The 27,389-nt window shown below is 43.3% G+C and overlaps 1 protein-coding gene across 3 annotated transcripts in view; it reads left to right on the forward strand.

Annotated features, from left to right (window-relative positions):
• The window catches only part of XYLB (xylulokinase), a 105,626-nt gene continuing 78,237 nt past the window's right edge, over positions 1-27,389 (forward strand). For 2 of the 3 annotated variants that reach the window (XR_004427646.1, XM_033165117.1), the window contains exons 1-12: positions 2,125-2,207; positions 2,511-2,580; positions 7,385-7,465; positions 8,632-8,718; positions 10,578-10,706; positions 12,375-12,440; positions 14,290-14,362; positions 22,803-22,921; positions 23,479-23,560; positions 24,576-24,616; positions 26,175-26,290; positions 27,000-27,115. Coding sequence is in view for 2 of the 3 variants with exons in the window: in XM_033165117.1 (XP_033021008.1) it covers positions 2,569-2,580; positions 7,385-7,465; positions 8,632-8,718; positions 10,578-10,706; positions 12,375-12,440; positions 14,290-14,362; positions 22,803-22,921; positions 23,479-23,560; positions 24,576-24,616; positions 26,175-26,290; positions 27,000-27,115 (922 nt within the window). In the remaining variant the exon portion in view is untranslated. Of the gene's footprint in view, positions 117-2,124; positions 2,208-2,510; positions 2,581-7,384; positions 7,466-8,631; positions 8,719-10,577; positions 10,707-12,374; positions 12,441-14,289; positions 14,363-22,802; positions 22,922-23,478; positions 23,561-24,575; positions 24,617-26,174; positions 26,291-26,999; positions 27,116-27,389 lie in introns of those variants that run through there. The other variant, XM_033165116.1, reaches the window with a different exon arrangement.

Below are 27,389 nucleotides of genomic sequence, written 5' to 3' on the forward strand. Positions count from 1 at the left end.
TGTTATAGAGCCAAGCAGGCAGCAGTATCAGTATTAGTATGTCACTTTGTTTCGCCCTAGGCAGCCCAGAGCGACTTACAACCAAACCAGCATGTGATGATGACTGGTTTTATATGGTAGACCACCCTTACATGTTCCCTTACTGAAGTGCTGGGAATCACAGGCGGGGAGAACGTTGTTGCACTCAGGTCCTGCATTTAGACTTCCCATTGGGGCAACAGGTTGGCCACTGTGAGAACAGGGCGGGACTTCCGTATGGGCGTAGCCAGGATTTGTTTGGGGGGTGGGGCAGGTCTTTGTTGGGGGGCAAGCTTTTGTTGGGGGGGGGCAGAACTTCAGATTTGTATTGATTTTGAATTGATGGGTTTTTTGGGGGGGCAGGGGCTGACCCCCCCCCCGGCTATGCTCATGGACTTTGGCCTGATCTAGCAGCCAGGCTCTTAGAATATTCTTAAATGAATAGGAGCTACAGTGCACATAAATGTGGCTTGCTTAGGAAAACTTGCCAATGGATTTCACCTTTTGCCTTTTTGCAGCTGAGCTGTGGAAGATAGGTCTTTCTAGAACTGTGAGTTTGAAATTCAAAAGTGATCCCCCACCCTTCCTTCTCCCCTGGTTTTTATGATGTGGCACTACATCTCACAGTTCTGATAAAATCCTTTGGCAAACTGGAGAAATTCAGCCCCTTAGCGCAGGCTTCAGCAGTTGTACCTGGAAGCAAAGTCTACTTGCACTTCCTGAGTTCCAGCATATTTAAATGAGAAATCAAAGGTTAACCTATGAAGTTTAATTAGTCATTACCTGCAGATTTTTTTTTAATATACCCTAACTTTCCCATAGCCCCAACCAAACTGATGAAGTGGGAGAAGTTCATATTACTAGATAGCATTTTCGTTTGGACACTGCCGTTACACTTTTTTAAAAAAACATTTAAACACTCCTTTCTCTCTAACGATCATAAATAGCAAACGAGAAAGAAGGGTCTTAGTTCCTTTCAAGGGGTGGTAGATGCAGATGGAAGGAGCCCAATGGTGAGAAATAAGGACAGCTTGCTTGCGCAAAGCAGATAATTGCTAATTCATTCAAGATGCTGTCAACAGAGAACCAGCATGGTTTAGTGGTTAGATACACTAGGACTTGGGAGACGGGTTCAAATCCCCACTCAGCTGTGAAGCTCACTTGGTGACCTTGGGCTAATCATGCCACCTAAACTACCTCACAGGGTTGTTCTGAGGATAAAATAGGGGAGACCATGTATGCCACCTTGAGCTCTTTGGAGTAAAGGTGGCATAGAAATGCAGTAATAAGTAACATAAAGTTAGCCTTTGCCAACCTGGTGCTCTCCAGATGTTTTGGACTACAAACAACTGATGGGAGTTGAAATCCAAAATACCTTGAGGGCACCAGCTTTGGGAAGGCTGAGCTCAGGTGATGTAGGGTCAGAACTGAAGCATTCTTTTCCTTCCATCCCGCCTCTCCAATAAATTGATGGGATAAGTGGAAGTGACGTTTTATGAATGCAAAGATCTATACAAAAACTAGATTGTAAAAAGCAATAATGTAAAGAAAGAAGGGGCCAATGGTGAAGGAAGAAGAGCAGGGGAAACATGAGAAAACATGGGAAAACATGAAACATTTTTCTGAACTAATCATGGGAATTTCAGTACTTCCTTAGTGAGACTCTAATTTGCTCCCAGGAAGTGGAGCACTAATCAGGGATCATCAGTTTCTGGAGTTGGGATGGGATGAAGTGCAGAATGAACTAGCTACTTGCTATTTTAGGTGACTGATCACTTGGAAATTATTGATTCTTCCAAATGGAGGCATGCAATTTAGAATCAATGATACCAGTGGATATAATTAATTCTAGAAGACACGCCACCATTTGGAAGATACCTGTAGGTATATGAATTAGATTAGAAATTGTTTTTATATCTATGTAATTGTTTTTTACTGTTCTTTGCATATGTAATTGTTTTTACTTCTTGTATAAGTGATTGTTTAACCATTTTCATACATACAATTGTTTGATACATGTTTATTATACAGTACTTTGAGATGCTTCCTAGGAAGCAAATCCTAATGAAATAAATAACAGCAGCAGCAACCTTTTCTTTTCTCCAGCTGAAAGTAATTGCTGTAGATGAACAACTGCGAGTCATCCATGAGGACAGTGTAAATTTTGACAAAGATCTTCCAGAATTTGGGTACGTTTCATCACTTGTGCTTAATTTGGTCCTAAACCTGCTTTGGCATTAAAATTCCCTCTAAATCTGGAGTACTTGCACTTGGGCAGATCCTGTTCAAGGATCATAGAATGCTGTGCTTAAAGGTTTTCCTTTAGTAACACTGCACTATGTTAGGTTTTCTTTTTGCATTCTCCCAACAATTAGGATTTTTAAGGGTAACTGTCCTAGCTGTGTACAAGAGAGTACTTGTGTGTTATTTGGGGAAATCCAAAGTGAAATAATGAATTAGTTTTATTCACCCAGGCATTGTTTTTCCTGCAGCACTCAAGGTGGCGTCCATGTTCACAATGATAGACTGACCGTGACTTCTCCTGTATTAATGTGGGTGAAGGTAAGTTTTTGATGCTTGAGTAATGTCGCGAGTGTCTGGAGAGGAAGGCCAGTGGGTTCCTGCAATTAGCTCCAATCCTCTCCCTTCTCCCCATTTGCCCTCCTGTCTGTTGCCCTATATAATTACCTTTTTCAAAATGACACGTTGCCTGTTTGCTTAAAGGTAAAGGTAGCCCTGAGGGTTAGGTCCAGTCGCGGACGACTCTGGGGTTGCGGTGCTCATCTCGCTCTATAGGCCGAGGGAGCCGGCGTTTGTCTGCAGACAGCTTCCGAGTTATGTGGCCAGCATGACAGCCGCTTCTGGCGAAGCCAGAGCAGCGCACGGAAATGCCGTTTACCTTCCCGCCGGAGCGGTACCTATTTATCTACTTGCACTTGATGTGCTTTTGAACTGCTAGGTGGGCAGGAGCTGGGACTGAACAACGGGAGCTCACCCCGTCGCAGGGATTCAAACTGCTGACCTTACAATTGGCAAGCCCTAGGCTCAGTGGTTTAGACCACAGGGCCACCTGCGTCCCTGTTTGCTTAGGTTTATGTAAATAGAGGCCTAGCAAAATCTCTGTGCCAACAAGGAAGATATAATGATCTAGAATTACCTCCAACCATACCTGACTCTATTCTGTGCTGTGGGTGACATAATTCATTTTTCACTTAGAATATCCAGGTTCAGTTCCTTACTCAGCAATGAAGTGCATTTGGTGGTCTTGAGTAAAATGTAAGAGCCGCTGCATGGGGCTCAAAAGGTTTCGGAAGCATCTTTACTGCACTTCTGAATCTTACCGTATGATGGTTCTCTGTTGATCTGCTACATCTCTACTAGTACATACAAGAGATGGGAATCAGACCAGTATTAGCAGTGGCCTTGTGGTGTAAAGGTATTTTTCTGCTTGACAGCTTTTTGCTTCTGGAAATACTCGCCATATTCTTGCAAGTGCTTGCCATGTGTGTAAGGTCTGCGGGGTGGTTGCTCACGAGTAACCAGGCAAGATTCCAAACCGTCTTTTAAGAGGTTTATTGTGCATGCTATTTACAGTGCAGAGCTACAAGTTCATGTCTGTATCAGTCACTCGCAGAATCCGGGAGTGGCCCCTTCCGGTTGTGACCCCAACATAAGAGTTTCCGTATCCCAAATCTCCGCCTCCCCACCTTACTTTTCACCCCTCTGCACACTTGGGGCGCCGGAAATGGCGTGCCTCCCTCCTTGCCCGATGAGCGAGGGGAGTGCAGGGTCTCTCCAACATCCCCAGAGCCTCTGCTCTCAAGACCCGGAGCTGCCTGCCCCTCCCCACTTGAGACCTCGCTTTTTCCTCCGCTGGAAGAGGACGTGCTGCTGGTCAGGTGGGGCTGGGGCTCTCTGTAACATCCCGAGAGCCCTTCCACCACCCTGCGCTGAGCTAGGGACAGTTCCCTGACAATGTTGTTCTGGGGTAATGCTAAACATAGTTGCTGTTCAGGTATGCTCATGGATGTCCTACCAAACTGATTGCAGCCCAGCAGCCATGTATGGTAGCCCATGTGGACCTTGATAAACACTCTAGTTTTGCTGCTTTCTGGGAACGGCAAAACACAGTCTCCTCAAGCATTTCTATCAGGTCACAAGAAGTGGCTGCTGGTCTGTGCTCAGTCTTGGGGATCACAAGTTCAGCAGGACCGGGTGAGGGACAGATTGTTGTTCGTGGAAAGGAAACCCAAAAGGGTAGTGGTGTGCCCCTCTCATTGGGTAGGAGAGCAGGGCCTATGTTTCTTCCGAAATCTTTTGCGCATACTCCAGACTGTAATTTGGGAGGTTAGATCCCTTCCCTTCTTAATTAGGAGCTGCCATTGCTTCTAAATTTGGTTGCTTGGCTCTGTCTGTGTCATTAGATGATTCAGCTTCTTAGCTCAGCATTATTAAAATTACTTTATACAAGAAACCATTACATTTGCCAGACAATTTATAATTTGCTTGTTTTCTGTTTCACTTGGAATGCTGTTAAGGATCCTTTTGACGCTGCAGTTTCCTGTACCATGTTTCTTCTTTTTCTTCTTCATTTCTTTAAGTAGTGACATTTTGTATCATTGTTTGTGATAACAGATGCATTAATTTCTAAATGATGCCGACTTTGTTTGAGATTAAGCTGAGTTTTGACATAATTACACTCTTTAACCACTTGAAAGCTGTATTACTTTTTCTTGCTTTTTATCTCTTTGTTCTCTGGGGAAGAGTAACCAGTTTGGCTTTGCTTTTTTCTTGTTTGTCAAACATTGGAGGTTTTTGAGTGGCCATTTTAGCTCTTATACCCCATCCCGAGATAATTTTTATTTTAAAATAAAGCCAACTGACAAGTGAAATTTACAGTACTGTGTACAGTTCTGGTTGCCTCACCTCAGAAAGTATATTGAAGAGTTGCAAAAGGCTCAGGAAAGGAGAACCAAAACGATCAAGGGGATGGAGCAACTCCTTGAAGAAAGGTTGCACCATTTGGGACTTCTTAGTATGGAGAAACTGAACTGCCGCTGCTGTGCTACCCATGGTGAAGCCATGGTTTGTCTTATTGATATGTCCAAACCATGGCTCGTGATTTGTCTGGAGTTGTAACTGAGGTTTGTTTGAGTCCGAGTTTGGATGCGATGCGTAGCCAAACCATGGCTTAACCATGGGTAGGGTGGGGGCTTACACGTGAACTGGAGCAAAAAAAGGAAGTGTGTATGCAGCACCAACTAGCTATAAATGCACCTTCTTTCCAAAGGATGAAAAAGAAATACAGGCAGCCCGCTGCTTACATGCATTCAATAGGTGCGCAACCGTGTATACACGCACCACGTCAAACCCAGAAGTGACCTGGAAACATCCTAAAGATCTCACTGAAACATCACTCAAAGGGCGGAACAGGAGCGGGAACTGGGTGCTTGCAGACTTTTAAAAGCCTGGGAAGATTGCCTTCAGTTCCTGGGCCTGAAATTCCCCACCTCAGAGGTGCTTCCACAGATCTTGGCCTGCTGAAAAACCAAGAAGCTGCTTGTTTAGTTTACAGTGGGCTGCTGCTATAAGCACATTGTAACCGCGCTAGAATGATAGCATTTCTCACCTTGTGCTGAGGGTTCTTTCTTGTTCTTCTGAGAAACAGACATCTGAGAACGAAGGACATTTTAATCAAGTGAAACATACACTTTCCTGAAATTGATAAATAAATGCATAAATTTCCTTTTAGGCTCTGCCTTTCTGCTGGTGCAAATCTATTTTGCCGTTTTCACACTGGCTGCGCTCAGCTTAGTCCAGCAGATGGTTGAACGTCAGCCATGTGCCCTGCAAATCTGCACAGCAGAACTGCCCAGATGTTAGTATGGCCACTTTCCCAGCATGTGTCTGCTTTCAAGGGTTGTGCTGGCATGATATTATTCTGCGTCACGTTCCCCCTAAGATTCAAGGCATATTTGTCGCCTCAAAGTTGAGCGAGGTTGGATAGCTCAGTTGGTAGAGCACTAGACTCTTAATCTCAGGGTTGTGAGTTTAAGCCCCACGTTGGGCAAAGGTTTCCTGTGTTGCAAGGGGTTGGATTACATGACCCTCCTTCCAATTCTATGATATTTTTGTGTGCTTTATGTGGACAAGAAATAAGAAAGGTGTAAGGTTGGTAGGGGAGGAGTGCTTAACTCTTCATTTCCCATGGAAACTCTACTTTTCCATCCAAAGAATCCCAGATCCACGTCTGTGTGGTATATGCTGGTCTGAAAACCCCTGGCAGCTGCTGATGGTTGGAAATTGTAGTTGAAACAGTCAGGCTGGGAAACATATGTGGTACAGTGGTACCTTGGGTTAAGAACTTAATTCGTTCTGGAGGTCCATTTTAACCTGAAACTGTTCTTAACCTGAAGCACCACTTTAGCTAATGGGACCTCCTGCTGCCACTGCACCGCCGGAGCACGATTTCTGTTCTTATTGTGAAGCAAAGTTCTTAACCTGATGCATTATTTCTGGGTTAGCGGAGTATGTAACCTGAAGTGTATGTAACCTGAGGTACCACTGTATTTCCCTTCATGTCTCTTCCTCTGCTGCAAATTGCCACCTCCCAAAGGAACTTTGCAAAAGAGAATGAATTGTTGGACTAATGTTACATGCAGATCAATGGTAATTAAGATGAAAATATTTAATTTATGCTATGGCTTTTGATTTATTACTCTAACCCTTTCAACTGGAAAAAGGACAGCAGGTTTAAATCTCTATTTCTACACAATTTTTAGTTCAAGTATTTAGTGTTTGCAGTTTTTCAATTATGGAAGAGGCTTCCTGGCTGTGAGTTATAGGGGGGATGCTTCTTATAAGATGATGCCTGCTACAAAGCAAGCATGCATCATCTTAGAAACAAAGAACATGTGCTTTTTGCTTCAGAACTACAGTACTGGTTCAGGTTTAATAGATTGTGCTGAAATCCTAACCCCATGTCACTGGCAGTAAATCCCATTGAATTAAATACAACTTACATCTGAGTAAATCTGGTTAAGATTGCACTGTTAATTGTCTGAAATTAATAGATGAAGATTTAATCATCTGAAGGTTGTATTTGTGATGTTTAGTTTGGCCCTGAAGATTAGCATGTGTACTAAACTTGTTTGAAGGTTTCCCCCCTCTCTTCATCTGAAAAATGCTTTTATTCAGCATGCTAATCATCTCAGTTTCTCGAGAGACCTTCTACTGATTATCCAATTCTTCCATTTTCTTTCTCTGTCACTGATGACAGGAATCTACCTATTTAATTCTGAAACCTGTTGGGATTCATAATTTCCTGGAGTGCAGCAGTCAGTCTTGATCATGTTTGTTCTTCTAGGCCCTGGATATGATCTTGAAAAAGATGAAGTCTTCTGGATTTAACTTCTCCAGAGTGAAAGCTTTGTCTGGAGCTGGACAGGTAAGTTAAAAGTATAGGGGTGCATGTGTGAGAGAGTGGGAGAACTTTATTCTGGGTTGCATGTGCAGGCAACAGCCAATTGACATGCTACCGTATTTTTCGCTCCATGGGGCGCACCGGACCATAGGGCACACCTTGTTTTTAGAGGAGGAAACAAGAAAAAAAATATTTTTCTAGTTTTCCTCCTCTAAAAGCCCTGTTTTTTTGAGGACCAGCTAAAAGTTTTGTAGCTTTTTTTTTGCAAAGGGAAAAGCCCTGGTTTTTTGAGGATCAGCTAAACGTTTTGCAGCTTTTTTGCAAAGGGAGAAAAGCAAAGCTCCTTTTGCAAAGGGGGAAAAGCAAAGAGGGAAAGCCCCATTTTTTTATGGGGTTCAACTGGGGTTCAGCTCACATTTCTGCAGCTTCTGAAGGAAAGGGAGCCATTTCTACAGTTTCCAGACAGATAATCTAACATGTCACTGGGGAAACAAACAACCTCCCTCTGCAGCACATTCAACAATGGAGGGCGGGGCTGAAAGGGAGCCGGGACTCTTATCTCTCTCCCAATCTCTTGCTGATCAGCTGCTGAGCGGGGTCATTCCAACACCCCCTTTTCTCTTTGTAAAATAAAAAGCTCTATCTGCTTTTGGCCCCTTGGGCAATTTGGCTCCAGGGACCACCATTCGCTCCATAAGACGCACAGATATTTCCCCTTAATTTTTAGGAGGAAAAAAGTGTGTCTTATGGAGCGAAAAATACGGTACCTCGCACACATGCATTGCACCAAACCCAGAAGTGACTTTAAAAATTGCAGAAACAGCCCGAAAAGAGCCCAGAAAGGGCAAAAAGGTGCGAAAACAGCACCTAGCAATCCCATGAACCTTTGCAAGTGGAATCCCAGGAGCCCTTGCACTGACCTTTGAGGCCTGTGGAGAGTTGGAGTTTGAGCAAGGAGGTTTGGAAGGCAGAACAGGAGTGTGCCCCTGCCATGGGCGAGCCTCCGTTAACAGCATGATTTGTGATTTAAAAAAAATGACATTGCATTCACACTTATTTTGGTACTCTTAAAAGGCACCATTACTGATGTTCTAGTAGCATGCAAGTGTGTTTTAAATTTAGTGGAAATCCAGATATGAATCTTAACTTGCCACTCTGTTTTTATTTTATGCTTTTGCTCTCTTGAACAGCAACATGGAAGCGTCTACTGGAAAGAAGGTGCAAACTCTGTTTTACAAAACTTATCGCCTGATCTTCCTTTGCATCAGTCACTGAAGGTAACTTATCTTAGGAGTTTGGAAGGGCGTTTAAGTCCACTCTTGCTCATTGACCCTTAATGGCTGTGCTCACTTTCCCAGCTCCTTGCTGACTCTAGAAATAATTGAAGCATGCTATGTATTCCTTTTAGCAAAGGATAAGCACAAATGATGATGCAGACAAGATGCTTTCTATTTCTTCCTCTGAACAAGAAGTGTATAACAGTGGCGGTTGTATGAACAGGACACCTTTAAAGCCTTTGCTGTTGGGAGGAGCCAGGGGCTAGCTTGAATGGGCAGAGCCACTCCAGTACCTACCTGCAAACTCCTCTGCCCAGGGGAAGGCTCCAACCTTCTAGTCTCAATGGCTCATCACACACTGCAGCCATGAACATAACCTTGGTTCCTGGTTTCTTGCACTATATCTGTTTTCCTGGTTCAGGAAGGCTTGGAGCTGTCAAGGGAGTTGCTACTTCAGCAGCAAAGCAGCTCAGGCTGGGAGCTTACATAGGAGCTGGAGGTGTCACCCTTTCCTGGCTCTCAGACAGATCTTGATCTGGGCAGGTGCCTCCACACACTCCTCCTACTTCCCAGGTAGCCTCACATTCAGGCATTTCACTGGCAGCTCTGAAGCTCCTGCCAGTCCTCCGCTTTTGTGGCCCCGTGAGTGACGAAGGGAGTTCTGAGAGCCAGCTAGGAATCCAGGTGGTTGGGGGTCTGGATCCAGTGGCTCCTCAGGGTTGCAGGCGGTGCTGGGATCTGCTGGAGAGTCCTGCTCCCTCTGCAAAGACCCCAGGTCTGGATAGGGCTGAACTCTGATGCTCTGGCAGCTCCTAGCAATAATGGGTGAAGTTCCTGGCTGAATATGGGTGTCAGGAGCTGGAGTCAGGTGGAGGTCAGCCGTAAAACCATAAAGCACCCATTGCTTTATGAATGAAGCATCTCTTTATGAATGAAGTTAACTCTTCATTCAAAGAAACCAAAACAGCGCAGGCCTAGTGATCACAGCAACTCTTCCCTGTAGATTCCCAATGAAGCAGTTGCGAGGACTGAAGCTCCCACTTTCCCACTGCTCTCTAATGCTCCTTGCCCTGTTCCCAGCAGCCTAAGGCTCCACCGTCTTGTCTCTCTTTGCCCTGCCCTCTTCATTTCTCTACATGTTCTGGGAGACCAGGGAGGAGGGGAGCTGATGACAGAAGCAGGAGGAGACTCCCTGGATTCTTCAGCAACCTGCCTCTATTCTGTCTCCTGGCCCTGATCCTCTCCTGTCTTGGAGTCTGGACTGCTCTCTGCCACAGTCTCTTCCGACTCACTAAACCCTGTTCAGCTTCCACCACCACCTCCTCCTCCTAGTCTGCTCCATCTTCTCCCTCTGCCCACTCACCGTCCTCCCACCACCAGCTCCTGGCTCTGAACCTTCTTCCCTTGGGGGTTCCCTTTGTGGTTCCCCAGCTGGTGCCAGCCGTCACTCTTCTGCATCCATGACATCATGTTTAAACCAGGTTTCCCCATCTGCATAATCCAAATCCAGCCTTTTTCTTGGATCCTAAATACTTGTCTCATAGGAGAAATGCATTTCCCTCCTCTATTGATGCTGCCAAAGAGGCAGACCTTTTCCTTTTGCAGGCTGACATATCTTGCTTCATTTTGCGCTGCCTCAGGCTATGAGGCAGTTACTGCCCAGCTGCATCTGCTTCAGACCAGAGGGTGATGTAGCAAAAACTTTTTTGGCCAGCTGTAGAGACTCGCACATGGTCTCTTCCCCCTTGTAATCGCATTTTGGTATGCAAAATAGACATGTGCAATTGTTCCAGAACCAGCTTGCTGGTTTGGCACTGACCACTTTTCTGACATTGTTTTTTTTTTCTCATCCCCAATAGTCCTGCTTTTCTGTTAGCAACAGCCCTGTTTGGATGGATTCCAGCACAACTGCCCAGTGCTGCTCTCTGGAAAAAGCTCTTGGAGGGCCTCAGAAACTTGCTGAGGTCACCGGCTCACGAGCCTACGAGGTGAGAGCTGAGAAGCGAGATTAATGTTCGGCTTTTGAGGCTGTTCTTGTAAATGAGAACAAGTCATCCCAAGAGGTTTTTGTGTGCGCCAAATGCTAAGGGCACAAGATTCCCACTACTTGTATCTTCTCTCCTGCTCGTACACCCATGAATAAGGTCTTTAGCTGAACAAAGTCTTTAAATTATTTTGCTGTTAGGATAAAATGGGCCGGGGAGACTGTTGCGATGAGCTCCTTGGGGGAATAGCAGGATAAAAAAAGGAATGAAAGAAGTATTTTTCTAATTCAGATAACAGTTACGGTTAAGGGAATCATGATTACGCCCTCTTTTCTAAAGGGGAATGCATACCTCCTATTGAGGGGTGAAAAACCATTTTGGCCTCATTGGTCTGATCGGGCCAACTTTGACAGGTGGGCCTAGTTCCCCACCTGACAGCCATCTGATGCTATGATGGTAGCAGGCGACTGACAGGTGGGTAGTTCTGTCCACCTGCCAGAGTTGTTTTATGGGGTGGAGAGGGTGATCTACTTCATCTACTCTGCACTCGTCAGTTGATGAGCAGAGGCTTCAATCCTGCTCTCTGCAGGGGCCTGCTTTGCTAATGCATTCCTGTAATGTGCTAGTGAAGCAACATCCAGCAGGATTGAGTCCTGCCCCTACTGATCTTGGACCTCTGGGAGGGGGCGGGGGTCAAGAATGGTGCATGAGCTGGAGGATCCCCACAGCTTCCCTAGTTTTTTATGCTGATGTTAAGACCCCCAGTTGAGAAGTACCATACTTTTTCGTGTAGAAGACCAGGTTTTTTTTACGTTAAAACAATGTAAAAAAATTGGAGGCGTCTCATACACCTAAAGTACAGAGGGGGGATGGGGAATTTTTTGCTGCCGCGAGCAGAAGATTGTCAGCGGCGACAGTGCGGCTGATTGGTGGCTGCGGCAATGGCGGCAGCCGATTGGTTGCTGCCGCGGCAATTGGGTGGGTGATTTTAAGCTGTTGGTGGTGAGCGGTCTGATCGTGATTGGTTGCTTCTGCGTTGCGTGCAATCAAAAGTGTTGGTCCGGTGGGAGCGTTTGTCTGGTGGGTGAGCGTTTTTAGGCAACCCCCCCCCAAAAGCTCAACAACTCTGGGCAATCTCCCCCCATTTTCTCAGTTTTTAGTGTCCCCCAAGTAGTGGGCGTGTTACACACGGTGGGGGGGGGCATGTTATACATGGAAAAATATGGTAAGTCCGTTTCAACAAAGGTCCTCAGCAACTTTAATTTGAAGCTAGTGTGGATCTAACCAGTCTCCTCGCTGAGTTGTACAGACTGAATGGCTTTAACCAGTTGAGAACTTGAGGTGATTCCTGGATCGCAATGGGAGTCTGCCTAGCCAACCAGCACTGCACATTCCATTGACCCGTCATTTCTGGAATGTAAATTGTGGCCAGGAATTCTCTCGCTGCAGTCTTCATTTTTCTTCTGCTTTTTCGAAAGGCGAGCAGAATTATCATAATGAGCCGATGCATTATAGTTTGTTTTGTGCCTATTGTAACCGAAAAACAACTTCCATCAGGCATCAGACAAATTAAATACCCAAAGTGCAGCGTCCTGAACTCATTATGCCGAGTTAATGGTTATTGACTCAATTTACAGTTTGTGTTCCTAAGCATTGGCCTGTCTTTTGCAGCGTTTTACAGGAAACCAGATAGCGAAGATTTACAGCCAGAACCCCGAGGTCTACACACACACAGAGGTTGGCTAATTTTCAGTTCACTTATTGGAAATCGGAGCTGATTTTTGTTTTGCCTAGATATTTTGGAGAGGGACTTAGTTGCGCAAATTGTACTAGCATAAATAAAGCAACAGTTAAGCAAACAAATTCTCACTAAATGGAAAGTGGTTTTTTGTGGGAAAATACTTAGCGAAGAGCTGCTGCTGAAATGTACATCCAGGTGGTTTTGGCTTCAGCCCCAACCATTTTGTTAAACATGGGCGATGCATGGCCTTCTGACTACCAATCCATATACTTAAAACATTTTTATACCATGCTTCATTCTTTTTTAGGCATTCAAAGTTGTGTACAATCCATTACTTAAAAAATAATAATTACGCAATGAATGTAGTCAATAAAATCAACTCACAGCAATTTTAAATGCTTGTCCAAACAAATACTTTTTTTAAAAACTGGGTGCTGGAAGGATTTCACCCAAGCTTAAGGATGCCAGCTGTGTATCCTAACCAGTTAAGAATTCACCTGATATCCACAAGTTATTATTTAATTGATTGATATACTATCCTTCATCAAAAGATCCCAGGGTGGTGTATAACATAAAAGGACATTTTAGGTAGCATCAATAATGAAATCATAATAATGATTTCAGGCCATAGATTTTAACAGGCCATAGATTATTTAATGGCTAAAGGCCTGGGTATTTCCATTACTGTTAAGCTTCATACAGCAGAAAAGTACGGTTGATAAATGCACAGGAGGCTTTTATGCTGGTTAAGCAGTCTGCATAAAATATTCATTAAAATTACTAATGAAATCAGATGTTAGTTAGGTAGCCTATGTTTTTCCCCAAAACAAAATGATCAGTTTTTAAAATATACATTATAAAACAGAGTTGCATATTAAAAGACATGTCACAATTACATGTGTGGGCAGGCATGCTTGAGCAGGAGAGGCTTTGGCAGGCACTGAAAACAGTAATACCCAAAGTGCAGATGCTGCCAGACTGAAGGACTGATTCCTTGCAAGTGCGGAACAAAAGTTGGCCCTTTTGCATCCACCTTTGGCCTACAGCTGTGCCCAACAGGGTTCAGTATCTATATCAGGTCAGCAAACTTTTTCAGCAGGGGGCCGGTCCACTGTTCCTCAGACCTTGTGGGGACGACGACTATATTTTGGGGAAAAAATAATGAATGAATTTCTATGCCCCACAAATAACCCAGAGATGCATTTTAAATAAAAGCACACATTCTACTCATGTAAAAACACACTGATTCCCGGACCGTCCGCGGGCTGGATTGAGAAGGCGATTGGGCCTTAGGTTGCCTACCTATGATCTATATGGTATACTGTATATAAGGAACTGAAGAAGCTGTCTTATACTTGCTTAGGCTGCTATTCAGCATAGTGTGGCACCATCTGCAGGTCTCTTGTCAGAGAGAGGTCTCCTGGGCCACTAGCTACCTCCCTGCTATTACTGGAAATGCCAAGAGTTAACCACCTGCAGGCAAAGTGTATGTTTTATTGAGCTTTGATCTGCCTTCCCTGAATTTGTTGTGTTTTGGAGCATAGGTCCTGATTTTTCACCTTACTTACGTTTTGTTGTGTCGTCCCCCCCTTGTATATCTGCAGAGGTGACTCCCAGCACCCTATTGCCTTTGTATGCTTGGGCCGAGGGCACTCTTTGGGAAGTTCAGCACCCATAAGCCCTATTGGTCAAGAAGATGGTTTTTTAGTATCTGTCTAACTCTTCCATTGAAAGTGGAACTTAAAAAATGCTTATTTTTTATTATTGGAATGAGCCCTTGATCTGTTTGTAAATCAAAAGGAATGTATTTTGCACTCAGTTTCTCATTTCCCTTTTCTCTTCCAGAGGATCTCTTTGGTTAGCAGCTTTGCAGCCTCCCTTTTCCTAGGGGCTTATGCACCCATTGATTACAGTGACGGTAAGTGACTTCTGGGCTTGTTTGTTGTCTGTTTAATGTGTTCAACCTGAGTCAAAAGGTCTCTCCTGACCATTGGGAGTGAATAAATGGAACAGCAGGCTCACTTATTTCCTTGCGAATGAACGAAACCATAAAAAGTTTTAATACCTGAAATACGGCATGAATAGAGCAATAGTGCTTCTGGTAAAGCAGATCAAGCATCAGATTTGAATTTGGGATCCCAGGATTTACTTTCTGCTCAGTCACAGATCCATTGGGTAGCCTTGGGAAAGCCTATCTTGCTCGGAGACTGTCTAGACCAGAAGTAGGGAGCGTGTGATCTTCTGCATATTGTTGGACTCCAGTTCCCATCACCCCTGGCTGTTGGCCATGCTGGCTGGGGATGAAGAGAGTCCAGCATTATCTGGAGGGCCACAGGTTATCATTTAAATATGAAGGGTGCAGGGCATCATGAAGGTGGCTGGGTACCACGGGCTGTGCCAGGTAAGGAAGTTTTGGTTCTGTTCCCCAAAAAGCCCAACAACTTTGCGCGACCTCCTAAAAAAAGCTCAACATCTCTTTCAAAAAGTGGGGGTTGCTATCCCGATGTTATATACTGATCTCGGGGTGGTTCACAGAATAAAGGTTCCCCATCCCTGCTCCTTTCTATCCCTTCACACGCCCCTTCTTAGTCGTGACTGTGACACCAAAGTTATTGGTGTTTAATGCAAGCCAGAGTTCCTCTAAAGTAGAGTTTGTTTGTTGTGAATCATGGATAGCATTAACCATGGTTCACATTGGTACCAGTACAATATTTAACCATGGTTCAAGGTTTTGCACCAGAGTGGAGACTGGTGGAAAGTGATTGAAGGGAAGGGAGCGTTCCATCCCCTGGTGTTCTCCTGAACTCTTAAAAAATTGGCAGACAATTGCATCTGCTGATGTAGCATGCAGCTGCAAACAAACAGGCATGGCGACCTGTGCCATATGGAGCCATATGAAGCACCCTTCATATGGATATAACATGTGACTGGCCCTCAGCAACCTGCAGTTTGCATGGTCTTTCTCAGGTTTTTCTTCAGAGATAACACATTGTTCGAATAATGATCCCCTTCTTCATTTCTGCTTGATTTATAATATTTGGGTTGTACAGGCTATAAAGATACTCAGTCCAGTTGTTTAGCCCTCCAGTAGAACAGATCCTTAAAAAAAAATCCAATAAGCTCCATCAGAAAGTGTGTGTGTGTCATAAAAGCAAATCTAGGATGATGTTCCAGTTCCAGGAGGCACAAATCTCTTCCTGTAAAATGTTTTGCACTTTGTTGATTGATTTTTTAAAATGTGCCAAAAGAAACTATATTAGAATGACAAATGATTTCCATTTATACTGTGTGGGGTTTTGTTTTTAAGTGAGAAACTTGAGACTAAACAACTTAAATGTGTCATTTGACGTATCGCCCTTTTCAAGTGATAAAACACTAAAACTTTTGAAAACAGCCATTCTGCTCTCACCATGGAGATGCCTAAATTTCACTCTCACCACAGAGATGTCTTACTTTCACAGATAGTGACTTGCATAAGGCATAAAATGCGTGGAGTAGTTATTTGACCTAGCTCTTCGTGTCCAAAAGCAGCTCTTTTTCCTACTGTGCTAGTAGCCTATTTCTAATAATTTAAGTTGCAAATGCTTTCTTGCACTTAAGCAGCAGAACACAGAACGAAAATACTTAAATTAACCAATAGCCAAAGCAATGGCGCAATAGCGCAGAAGCCCAGCCTCCATGCCTGGTGTCTCTCTAAGGATGGATGGAGCATCCTAAGTCCATTCTGTGTTAGTCTTGCTTGCTCCCATTCATAAAGTCTGGGTTCCATTCCATTTTTTGCACACTTTCTGAAAGAAAGCACACAAAAACCTGTTTAAATTGCACACATTTCGTTTGCACTCTTTCAATAAAATAAACATCTTGCAACACAATTCCTCCACCCCTAAAATACGTATTTAATCTGCATTTTAAATACAAAATATGTGCACTTTGGGGGACTGATTCTGTAGAATCTGGAGAAGACTGTAATCCGATTGATAGTTGTGTTTTGATCTTAAGCAGGTTCAGGAATGTCAAATTGCAGAAAGCAGACAGAACAATTTCCTTTCCTAGCTTTATTGTCCTCTCAGCAGCTGGACTGAGGCTTTCTTGAGGCAGCTGGATTTGCCTCTGGCCTTAATAAATTTCTTCCTCTTCTCTCTCTCTTTTTTTTAATTGTGAAGAGATTTTTTTTTTTGAGATGGGATAATTAGATGAAGCCACTACAGTCGTACCTTGGTTTTTGAACATAATGTGTTCTGGAAGTCCTTTGACTTCCAAAACGTTCGGAAACCAAGGCATGGCTTCTGATTGGCTGCAGGAGCGTCCTGCAGCCAATTGGAAGCCACGCTGGGTGTTCGGCTTCCAAGGCAAAGTTTGCAAACCGCAACACCTACTTCCAGGTTTGCGACATTCTGGGTCCGAGTTGTTCGTGAACTAAGCTGTTTGAAAGCCAAGGTACGACTGTAATTAAAGACTCCCACCGCCCCCCTGCAGGAATAGAAACTGACATGGGGCAATCATAAGAAAGATTGTTCAAAGGTTACTTACTAATTCCTCAGCCAGTATCAACAGGAAGTAATAAAATGGCCAGAGCCTGCAAAGAGGAAGGGTGTGAAAGCACGAGGGCCTTAATGTTCACTTTGTCTGTCCGCACTAGAGAGGCTGGAGCTGCAATAGCATTTTAGGACAAAAATTGCCAGAAATCTGATCTGATCTGAAAAAAAACCCAGGAGGGCAATACATAAAGCATTGGAAGTCAACAATTTGGAGAGGATGGCAATTCCAGAGATAGGGGTTGTGTGGTTTCAATCTTTGTAGCGTAAAGAACAAATGAGGACAATTTCTTTGTCAGCCTTGAACTTCTTTGTGCATTGAGGAAAGATGTTTTTGCATACCTGTTTAATATTGTGCCAGTGTTTGTATATTTCCTAAAAATGTCAGTTGTGTTGCTTGGCCACTTTGAGGTTTGAAGTGAGCTGCTGTATCCACTTAGTGAGCCTCTCCATTCATCCACATATTGACCCCACTTTTCATCTAAACATCGCCGCCTCTTTGCATTTGTCGTTGAACCACGACCTGAGAGAGAGAGTGCTGCTATTCATTGCTAGTTTTGTATCTATTCAGAATAGTAGACCAAAGAACCGTAAGTGATTGAATACACTTGATGTAGATCTATGGGGCAGCACTGTTCGTTACATTGCTGCTTAATGAATGTCTCTTTCTTTTTCTTCCCGTCTCTCTCAAGCAATATCTCTCTGTATAGATAACAGCAGGTTGTAAAGCAGAACAATGCGCGGGCAAAGACCTCACCGATCCTTTCTGAATCGGCGCAAGCAAGCCTCCAAACTCCGTGGGTATAGTCCCACCGAGATGTGGTCTCATTGCTTTCAGTAAGCGAGATAACCGTGTGCTCAAGTTCTTTCGATTTTTAAAATGCAATTCAACCTGGATGTTCCTCCAACTGGGGATCAAAGAGGACTTACAATAATAATAATTCATAAAAAATCCCATCATGACAAAGTCCCATTTACCCAGCTGGGGGGGGGGGGAAGCCTTTCAGAACAAAACAAAACAAAAAAGTCTTCAGTTGTTTCTGGAAAGTGCAGGTAGTGGATGCCAGGCATATCTTGACAGGAAAGTTATTCAACAGAACTGGAGCAGTCACACTAAAAGCCCTGCTCTGAGTTGATGTAAAGTAAGATTCTGAGATTTTTGGAACTTGCAGGAAAAGCTCTTCTGCAGACCACAGCAATCTATTGGGTATCTAAAGGATATGGTAGTCTCTCAAGTAACCTGGTGCTGAGCTGTGTAGGGCCTTATATGTAAGGGTTGTAAGATTGGTGTGTGTGTGGGGGGGATATGATATAGCAGCCACAGTTGCTTCATCTTTTTATTGGGATATGGAAATGTGTAGAGAATCTCCAGGTTGAAACCTGGTAGCACTTTGCAAGCTGTAGTAGTAGTAGTAGTAATTATTATTATTGTTATTATTATTATTATTATTATTATTATTATTATTATTATTATTTCTTTACCCAGCTTCATTTGAAGAACACAAGGCAGTTTACAATATAAAATGCTTATTAACAAACATTGGTCCGATAAAAGGAATCTCCTGTGCTGTTGTTATTAAATTTGTGAGTCACTTTCCACGTACTGGTATATCACCCAAAGCAATTTACAGAAGCATCCTTAGTAACAGCTGCAATAGCAGCTGTACTGTACAGGTTTACACATAACACAAAATGAACACCTTTTTATCTAGCACTAGCGGGAAAAGAACAAAAATGTCTTCAATTGTTTCTGGAAAGTACAGTTCCACAGAAAAAGAGTAGCCACATCCAGACCAACCTCAATAGCAGCCCAACATAGAGTGCGTCGCCTTTCTCATTCTCTGGGCTGAAAACACTGACAATACATACCAAAGTGTGTTAATGGGTCATGATTTACTGGACAGTCGTCATTATTAGAAGTCATTAATTCTGGATGAAGAGGCTGGGAAAGTTGATCTACGGATAGTTTTGCAATCCAGATGACGGAACCTAATTTTCTTTGGCTGATGGTTTAGTTTACCATCCAGCTAGCTGTATAGTTCATGGGGTTACAAGCACTGGTGAGATGTATTAAATTACTGGCCATACTGAATAAATAATCTTAGGTCTGCAATGCAAGCATTAGTGGACTGGTTTTACTGGTTTCGTTGGTTTAGACGATGTGCTTTGTACAGAGGAGATTAGAGAATCATGCACAGATGGTGTTTAAAGATTGGAGCTATCTTGCCCTTTTGCAAAGTGGCACAAGAGAGTTCTGATTAAATGTTTCTCAGGGTTCAGAAAAGTCAGGGATTTCATCTGAAAATCGCCATATGTTGCTTTAAAACTGCAGTTGCTCATTGAATACATTAATCTGTCAATTCTTGGCCTTTATGCAAATGGCAAATCTTTACAGTTGTTGTTTTTTTAAAAAATTAACCTCCCCACACACACCAAATAGAAATGGAAACAACAGCAGCAACCTAAATTGAATGGAATATGTGTCTGGTTCATACCCATAAAATTATTTTGTAGGGGGAAGGGTACACTGAGCAACAAAACCTAAACACGAATAGTTGAATATCTTTACAAAGTTTTCTAATGGGTGAAATAATTTTGATTTTCAATATGTAACAAGCTTTCCCTTTTGCATTCAGTAGCTAGAACATAGGAATATAGGAGCAAGTTGACTTCCATCTGAGCAACTGAAACTGCATAGATAGAATATTGCCTGCATGTTTTCACTTCTGTTACCATTTAAACTTAACTTTCAAGAAAGAAAAAGAATTGAGGGTTGGAAGTTCAAGAATGGGATCTGGAAATAAGCCCAAAGAGTTAAAGAAAGAAAAGGCAAGGGCATTAATAATTTTGAAGGAGAAGGCAAGAGAGTGGAATAGTTTTGGCATCAGCGTGCTAGATGGATGTGAGTAGGCCCAGGAGATGTATCGTACTTGGTTCCTGTTGGTGGATATCAGGGTACTAGTGAATAAAAAAGTATCCTGCAAGCCTAAAGTCTGGCCTCATTGATTTTTAACTGTGTGCTGCACCTGGTATATTGTAGGTGATGTTAGATAACGGATTTTAGATGTTGGATGTTTTTCACTAAACTGTAGTGGCCTAGGCTCAGATGCGAGAGTATAGCTTCTGTGAAATAACTGGTACCTCTGTGGCACCTCTCTGGTCTCAGCAGTGTTCATAACCGTGTGTTCTTCAAGTCCTGGTTTTCAACTAAAGCGAGTGCCCATGGAACGATGCCAGCCCACTAATTGCTTCCTGGTCCGCGGCAAGGGAGCCAGTTCAGCCTCATGCCAATTGGCAGCATGCTTCAGTGTCTCCTTCCTCCAGTAGCAACTGGAGAACTGGCAGGGTCCCAGAAGAAGAGCAGATTTAGTGCTTCTCTATTTATAAAGAGAGAGGGGGAGAAAGAGAGAATGGGATGAGAGTGGGATGGAAATAAGCCTACCAGCTTTCCCTCTACGCCTTGGAAGAGATCAGAACAAAGAAACACCTAAAAGGAAAGGTTTGCCAATAGCTGGGTGAGATGAGAGAGAGAGAGAGAGAATAACTTAATTGAAGCTGAAAAAGGAAGTAAAGCATAGCAGGGAGGGAAAAAAGAGAGCATTGACAGAAGTGCAAGAGGTGGATTTGCACTGTTTTTTAAAAAAAGGTAGGTAGCCATGTTGGTCTTCCATAGTCGAAACAAAATAAAAAAATTCCTTCCAGTAGCACCTTGGAGACCAACTAAGTTTGTTATTGGTTTGAGCTTTCATGTGCATGCATCTGAAGAAGTGTGCATGCACACGAAAGTTCAAACCAATAACAAACTTAGTCGGTCTCTAAGGTGCTACTGGAAGGAATTTTTTATTTTTAAAAAACGGGAAGGGAAAAGGCACAAAAGCAAGAGAGAGCACTTGACTCTTCTCTGCCATGTATGAAGTGAGCTGCTCAGGGTGTTGCTAGCCTCTGCTCAGAATTGCTGGAAAACCACTACATGTTTTGTCTTTTGGGAAGATGCCTTCTTACATCTTTTTGTTAGCATGCACATAAGATATCTGAGTGGGTGGTGGATGCATCTTGATTCCTGGGGCTGCTTCCAGACTGTCACTTTTTTGTGGATATGATTTGATCATAAGCTGACAAATTTGCGTTGTGCAATATCAAGTGATTTTGGTCTCTTGTGTGACAAACCTGCTAAAAAAAAAACCAACACCACCACAGGTCAGAATTTTTGTGGATCACGAAGAACTTTCTGAGGGTAAGAGCTGTTTGACAGTGGAATAGACTTCCTTGAAAGGTGATGGATTCTCCTTCCTTGGAGGTTTTTAAGCAGAGGTTGGATGGCCATCTGCCATGCATGCTTTAATTGACATTCCTGCATTGCAGGAGGTTGGACCAGATGACTCTTAGGGTGCCTTCCAACTCTACAATTCTATGATTCTGTGAAAGTACACACAGGAAAATGTGAGATGGTGGTGTTACTGGGTGATGTCATATAATATCTGCAAACAAATCAGAATGAATGCTTAGTAAACAGTGACTTTGTACAACAATCTTTGTGCAAATTTTGTGCAAACATATCAAGGTGGATGCTTAGTAAACAGTAAAATGAAGAAAGTGTAATGGAAATTATGCAAAAAAATATTCACAGTAAAGATGCATAACAAAAGCATCTTTAATACAAAAGGGTTTGTGGTGGAGAAAACCACACAGCAGCTTGTAGCTTGTAATGCAGAACTGAAACGGAAAGCGTAGCTTCTGAACATTGGCTCGGCCTCGGTGGCTCTTGGTATGGCAAGCCAGAAGGGCCAAAATACTACAGAAGATCCTCATGTTAATGCATGCACCTGAAAGTGCTGTTTGAATGCTCAGCTATAGTTACATCCTTACCTCCACAACCTGTCTAGATAGTGAATGCTGCTAAATGTCCTGATGAGGATGAGGATGATAATAATAATAATTCATATATATCTCAGTACAACGAATAATTACTGTAAGTGATGATAGCGAACATACAATACAACCAACACTTACAAAAACTCACGGCGACAAGAATAAAAGATGTTACTCATTAAAACTGGCATCAATAAAACTAGGTGTTACACCTTAAAAGCTTGTTGAAATATGTGTCTTTAGTTTCTGGCAAAAGAAACAGAAAGAGGGAGCCTGACAGAATTCAGTGGGATAGAACATTCCAGAATTGTCGCATCACCACAGAAAGGACCTTGCTCCTCCTAGATCTCCAGCGATGCATGGGGAGATTTCGAGGATGGGTGCGAGAGGTGGCCTTTTCTGGGGGCGATGCTGCGACTCTTTGAGTTTCAGCTGCTCTGTACCAAGTGTAACCACAGGCCTGTTTTCATACTGAGTGTTCTTAAACATTCTTTTTAGTGTTTTAAATGTTGGCTTTTAAGTTTTCAAATGCCCTCTATTTCAGAAGCATGTGTGGGACAAAGGGAGTCATTGCAATGTGCTGAGGGCAATGTGACCACTGGCCTGAGCATAGACATGTTACAAATGAACAAATGCTTAATCTGTGGGATGTTTGCGGTGGTGGGCATGCTCTCTTTGAGTTGCAAATGTCTTTCTGAACTGCCCTTGCCTCTGTTTACTTGCTGCACTACTTCCAGCTGACTTCCTTCACATCAAATTCTCCACACGCACACCCCAGTTTGTGTATCTTGTATTGTGAGCCTGTGGGGATGGGAATTTATGTTTTGTTTGCTTGATCACCAGGGGAGCACCCCCTTGTCCAGCCAGCTGAGATCTGCAGGGTGCAGAGCCTTCACAGTAGTTGCACCCACACTTTTGGCTGCTGGGGGAAAAAAACGCTGCTTCCCTTCTCAGGTTCTGGCATGAACTTACTGCAGATCCACGAGAAAGTATGGAGTCCGGTCTGTCTTGATGCTTGTGCACCCGGATTAGGGAAAAAGTTGGGCCATCCTGTACCATCTAGCAAAGTACTGGTATGTACTGCTGTGACAAACATGACAGTGGAGGATTAAGGCCTGTGTCGCCTACACTTATTTGTATTTTCAATGGACTGCAAATTTAAATGGGTTTAAATTACCGTGGCTTTCCCCCCAAAGATCCCTGGGACCTAGATTGTTGGAAGGAATCTAAGTAATTAATCGATAGCTGCAAAATTTGGCTGTATATGTTATGTGATCTACAGGTATTGTGAATGCTGTTTTAGAGTGAAAGAGAGTCTGCCATCGGCCTTGAAGTGGCTACGTGCTCTTGTTTGAAAGTGATGTGGCAGATTATTTCAGGCACAGGTACTTGCAAGTGTACTGTAAAAACGTTAGGTTAAAAAAATGCTTGTAGAATTTTGAGTCTCTCTGTAACAAAGTAGTAGACTGTGGCTGCTGGATTTATCTTTTGAGGCGCTCACATAGACTTTTGTGGATCTTCTGTAGAGGAAGCTAGATGTTTTTCTTAAAGTGTCATATGTTTGATGCAAAGGGGTTATGGTACTCTTAAGCCAAAAACCTTTTGTATTGTACTCTTTCCCCCATTTTAGGGTTGTGTTTCACCCTACTACATCCAGCGCTTTGGGTTTAATTCTGGCTGTAAAGTCGTTGCATTTACTGGAGACAATCCAGGTAAGAACGTCAACATTCGCTGGTAGAATTCTGAGTCTCTCCATGATTCTGTCCCTTGCCTATTTTTTTCTAAGTCCCTTATGATTATTCTAAAGAGCCTGCAATGGTTTCTGTGCCTGCATTGCAGCCATCCAGAAAAAGAAAGGTGAACTTAAGTCTTATGAAGAAATGTGGGAAGAAATAAGGGACCGCCTCTCCTGGTATGTCCCATGTAGGACCTTAAGGTCCTCAAATAATAATCTTTTGGAGGTCCCGAGCAACAAAGATGCTAGGTTGACCTCAACTAGGGCCAGGGCTTTCTCAGTATTGGCCCCGACTTGGTGGAACAGTCTATCACAAGAGACCAGGGCCCTGCGGGATTTGGCATCTTTCTGCAGGGCCTGCAAGACGGAGCTGTTCCACCTGGTCTTTGGGTTGGTTTCTGATTGATATTTATGCTTCATTCTTTTATTGGTGGGTTATTTGAAAATGAGACTGCAGTTTTCATATTGCATTTTAAAATTAGTATTTTAATCTGTTATTTTAAATTGATTGTGTTATGTTTTTGCTGGAATTTTAATTAGTGTTAGCCACCCTGAGCCCGGTTTTTGGCTGGGAAGGGCGGGGTATAAAGAAAAACTTATTATTATTATTTATTTAGTTGCACAATTAACAGCTTCAGTCCCATTTATCTTGATGGAATTAAGGTGCACCTATCTTCTCAGTTGTATCTACAGTGGTACCCCGTGTTACGCACGCGATCCGTTCCGGATCGCGCTATGTAACACGGGCGTGCTTAACATGAACGCACCCCCCCCCCCCAAACCCGGAAGTAGCGCGATTTGACCGCTTCTGTGCATCCGGGGGTCACGTGCGCTCCGGAAACGTTTCTGGGTTGTGGGCATTCTTAACTCGAACGTCTGCAACCCAGGGTATGCGCAACCCAGGGTATGACTGTATTGTGCAGGATGTCCTAGCATCTGATACAAAAAGCTAATCTCATAATTTCACAGGACTCTCTTACTTGCATTTTCAGCATCCCTGGCAGCAATGAGACTTAGAGAAGGGGACATTGCAGTAAGTGTTGATGTATTCATGCTATGCTCATACTGCTAATCCAATGCTGTATGGGGTAGTTGCCTTGAACAGCAGTTCTGCATTATACATTTTGGTGTTTGACATATTTTGAAAATACATTTGAAACATCACCTTCAGGTTCTGTTGATTTAAGTGGAAGATAAGGCTGCAATCCTTAGCATAGTTCCTTGGGAGTAAGATCCATGGAACGTAACAACAACAACAACAACAACAACAACAACAACAACAACAACAACTTATTATTTATGCCCTGTCCATCTGGCTGGGTTTCCCCAGCCACTCTGGGCGGCTTCCAGCAAAACATTAAAATACAGTGGTACCTCGAGTTACAAACACTTCAGGTTACCAACTTTGCTAACCTGGAAGAGTTACCTTGAGTTGAGAACTTTGCCCCAGGATGAGAATGGAAAGTTTGTGCCAGCGGCGCAGTGGCAGCAAGAGGCCCCATTAGCAAAAGCACGCCTCTAGTTAAGAACAGTTTCAGGTTAAGAACGGACCTCCGGAACGAATTAAGTTCGTAACTAGAGGTACCACTGTACAATAATTCATCAGATATTAAAAGCTTCCCTAAACAGGGCTGGCTACAGATGTCTTCTAAAAGTCGAATAGGTGTTAATTTCTTTGACATCTGATGGGAGGGTGTTTCACAGGGCGGGCGCCACTACCGAGAAGGCCCTCTGCCTGGTTCCCTGTAACTTTCCTTCTTGCAGTGAGGTAACCGCCAGAAGGCCCTTGGCGCTGGACCTCAGTGTCAGGGCAGAACGATGGGGGTGGAGATGCTCCTTCATGTATCCTGGACCAAGGCTGTTTAGGGCTTTAAAGGTCAGCACCAACACTTTGAATTGTGCTCAGAAACGTACTGGGAGCCAATGTAGGTCTTTCAAGACTGGTGTTATGTGGTCTTGAAGTAAATCTTTACGTAGTGGGATTTACTTCTGAATTTTAAAAAGCATGGGAATCCTGTTATGCATGTCCTTAAATATTTTCCCATTAAGATCAGTGGCGCTTAAAATGCTTAATTTTGACTGAATTGTGTGCCCTAACAAGCATAGGAAGTGTGCATTGATTACCCTTTGCTGGTCTGAGGTAGATTTCATTTCTGTTGAGAAGGTTTTTGGAAAGGATTGAGATGATGTAGAAAGAAAGTTGATTAACCAACCTAGTGAAATGACTCTGCTTGAATGCATAAACAAGTTTTGTTAAAAGGTATGACTTGGAGTGAAGCTGGGTGCTAGGAAGGCTTGGGATTCTGTGGCGGCTGTTTCACGCACGCAAGTCATCACTGTATGTCACAGTTGTTCAGTGACGATTATGTATGTGTGAGAATTTACCTTAATAAATCCATAGATTTCCTTTCAGTTCCTTCTGCTCTATGCTTCACGAAAAGGTGACAAGCCAAGCTGATACCTCAAGAATGCAATTGCCTTAATGTGTAATTTAAAGATAATTAGTACTACAAACAAATGGGTTTAATTTAATTTCTGCATTGCTTTTCATGCACGTTGTGCACTAACACCTCAATTATTTCCTCTCACAGATTAGCCTTGGCACTAGTGATACATTGTTTCTCTGGATTAAAGAGCCAAAACCTGCTTTAGAAGGTCACATCCTCTGCAGTCCAGTTGATTCACAAGCCTACATGGCCATGCTGTGGTAACAAAGTTTATATTGTTTCACATATGAATACTGTGTTTATTTGGAGTTGGGCTGGTGGCCTGTTTCCTATAGTCCTGTATACTCTATTTGAGCACCAGAGTAGGTCCAGTGATCTCTCTTTTATGAGGTGTGTCCCCAGCTAAAATAAGCTTTGGTTACACAATTAGATCTTATGGGCCTGATAGCACCTCTAGATTCCAGGAGCCCGCAAGCCTTTTCAGACAGACTTCGGTTAACTTGTAGTTCAGACATGCAAAAAGTAAGTCCTACCAGCTTCAACAGGACTTAGGTGCATAGGATTTCCAAAGAAGATGAAGAAGAGGAAGAAGAAGAAGAAGAAGAAGAAGAAGAAGAGTTTGGATTTGATATCCTGCTTTATCACTACCTGAAGGAGTCTCAAAGCGGCTCACATTCTCCTTTCCCTTCCTCCCCCACAACAAACACTCTGTGAGGTGAGTGGGGCTGAGAGACTTCAAAGAAGTGTGACTAGCCCAAGGTCACCCAGCAGCTGCATGTGGAGGAGCGGAGACACGAACCCGGTTCACCAGATTACGAGTCTACCGCTCTTAACCACTACACCACACTGTGTGTTGTGCTATGATTTCCAGACCCCCAACAAAAGAATGATGTAACTTTCAAATTTTGATCGGATCTGTTGTGAGATTCGACTGGCATTTTATAACTTTAGTTTTATAATTTACTTTAGTTATAAGAATGGTTCTTTGATGAGAGAGAAGATTCGAGATGAGCTTGCCTCTGGCTCATGGGAGGAATTTTCCAAAGCGCTTGTGTCTACGGCTGTTGGAAATGATGGAAATGTGGGTATGTGTCTTCGAAGAGAGGGAAGTATCAAGGTTTGATTAGATACTTTAGCATCTGCTCCACTGGCCTCTTGTGCATCAGTGACCTGCTCATCTACCAGAAGAGCAACACAATATTCTGTTAACTGCTGCCAGACACACCGGCTTCAGCCGACTACTAGTAGCCACTGGAAGAGACATAGAAATCACCGTCAGAAAAAGGCAGTGATTCTCCCTTGCAAGTCACAGTCAAACTCTGGTTTATAACCGTGGCTTCCAGGACAGGTGCATGCCAT

Source organism: Lacerta agilis, chromosome 12, assembly GCF_009819535.1.
Source record: "Lacerta agilis isolate rLacAgi1 chromosome 12, rLacAgi1.pri, whole genome shotgun sequence".
NCBI lineage: Eukaryota > Metazoa > Chordata > Lepidosauria > Squamata > Lacertidae > Lacerta > Lacerta agilis.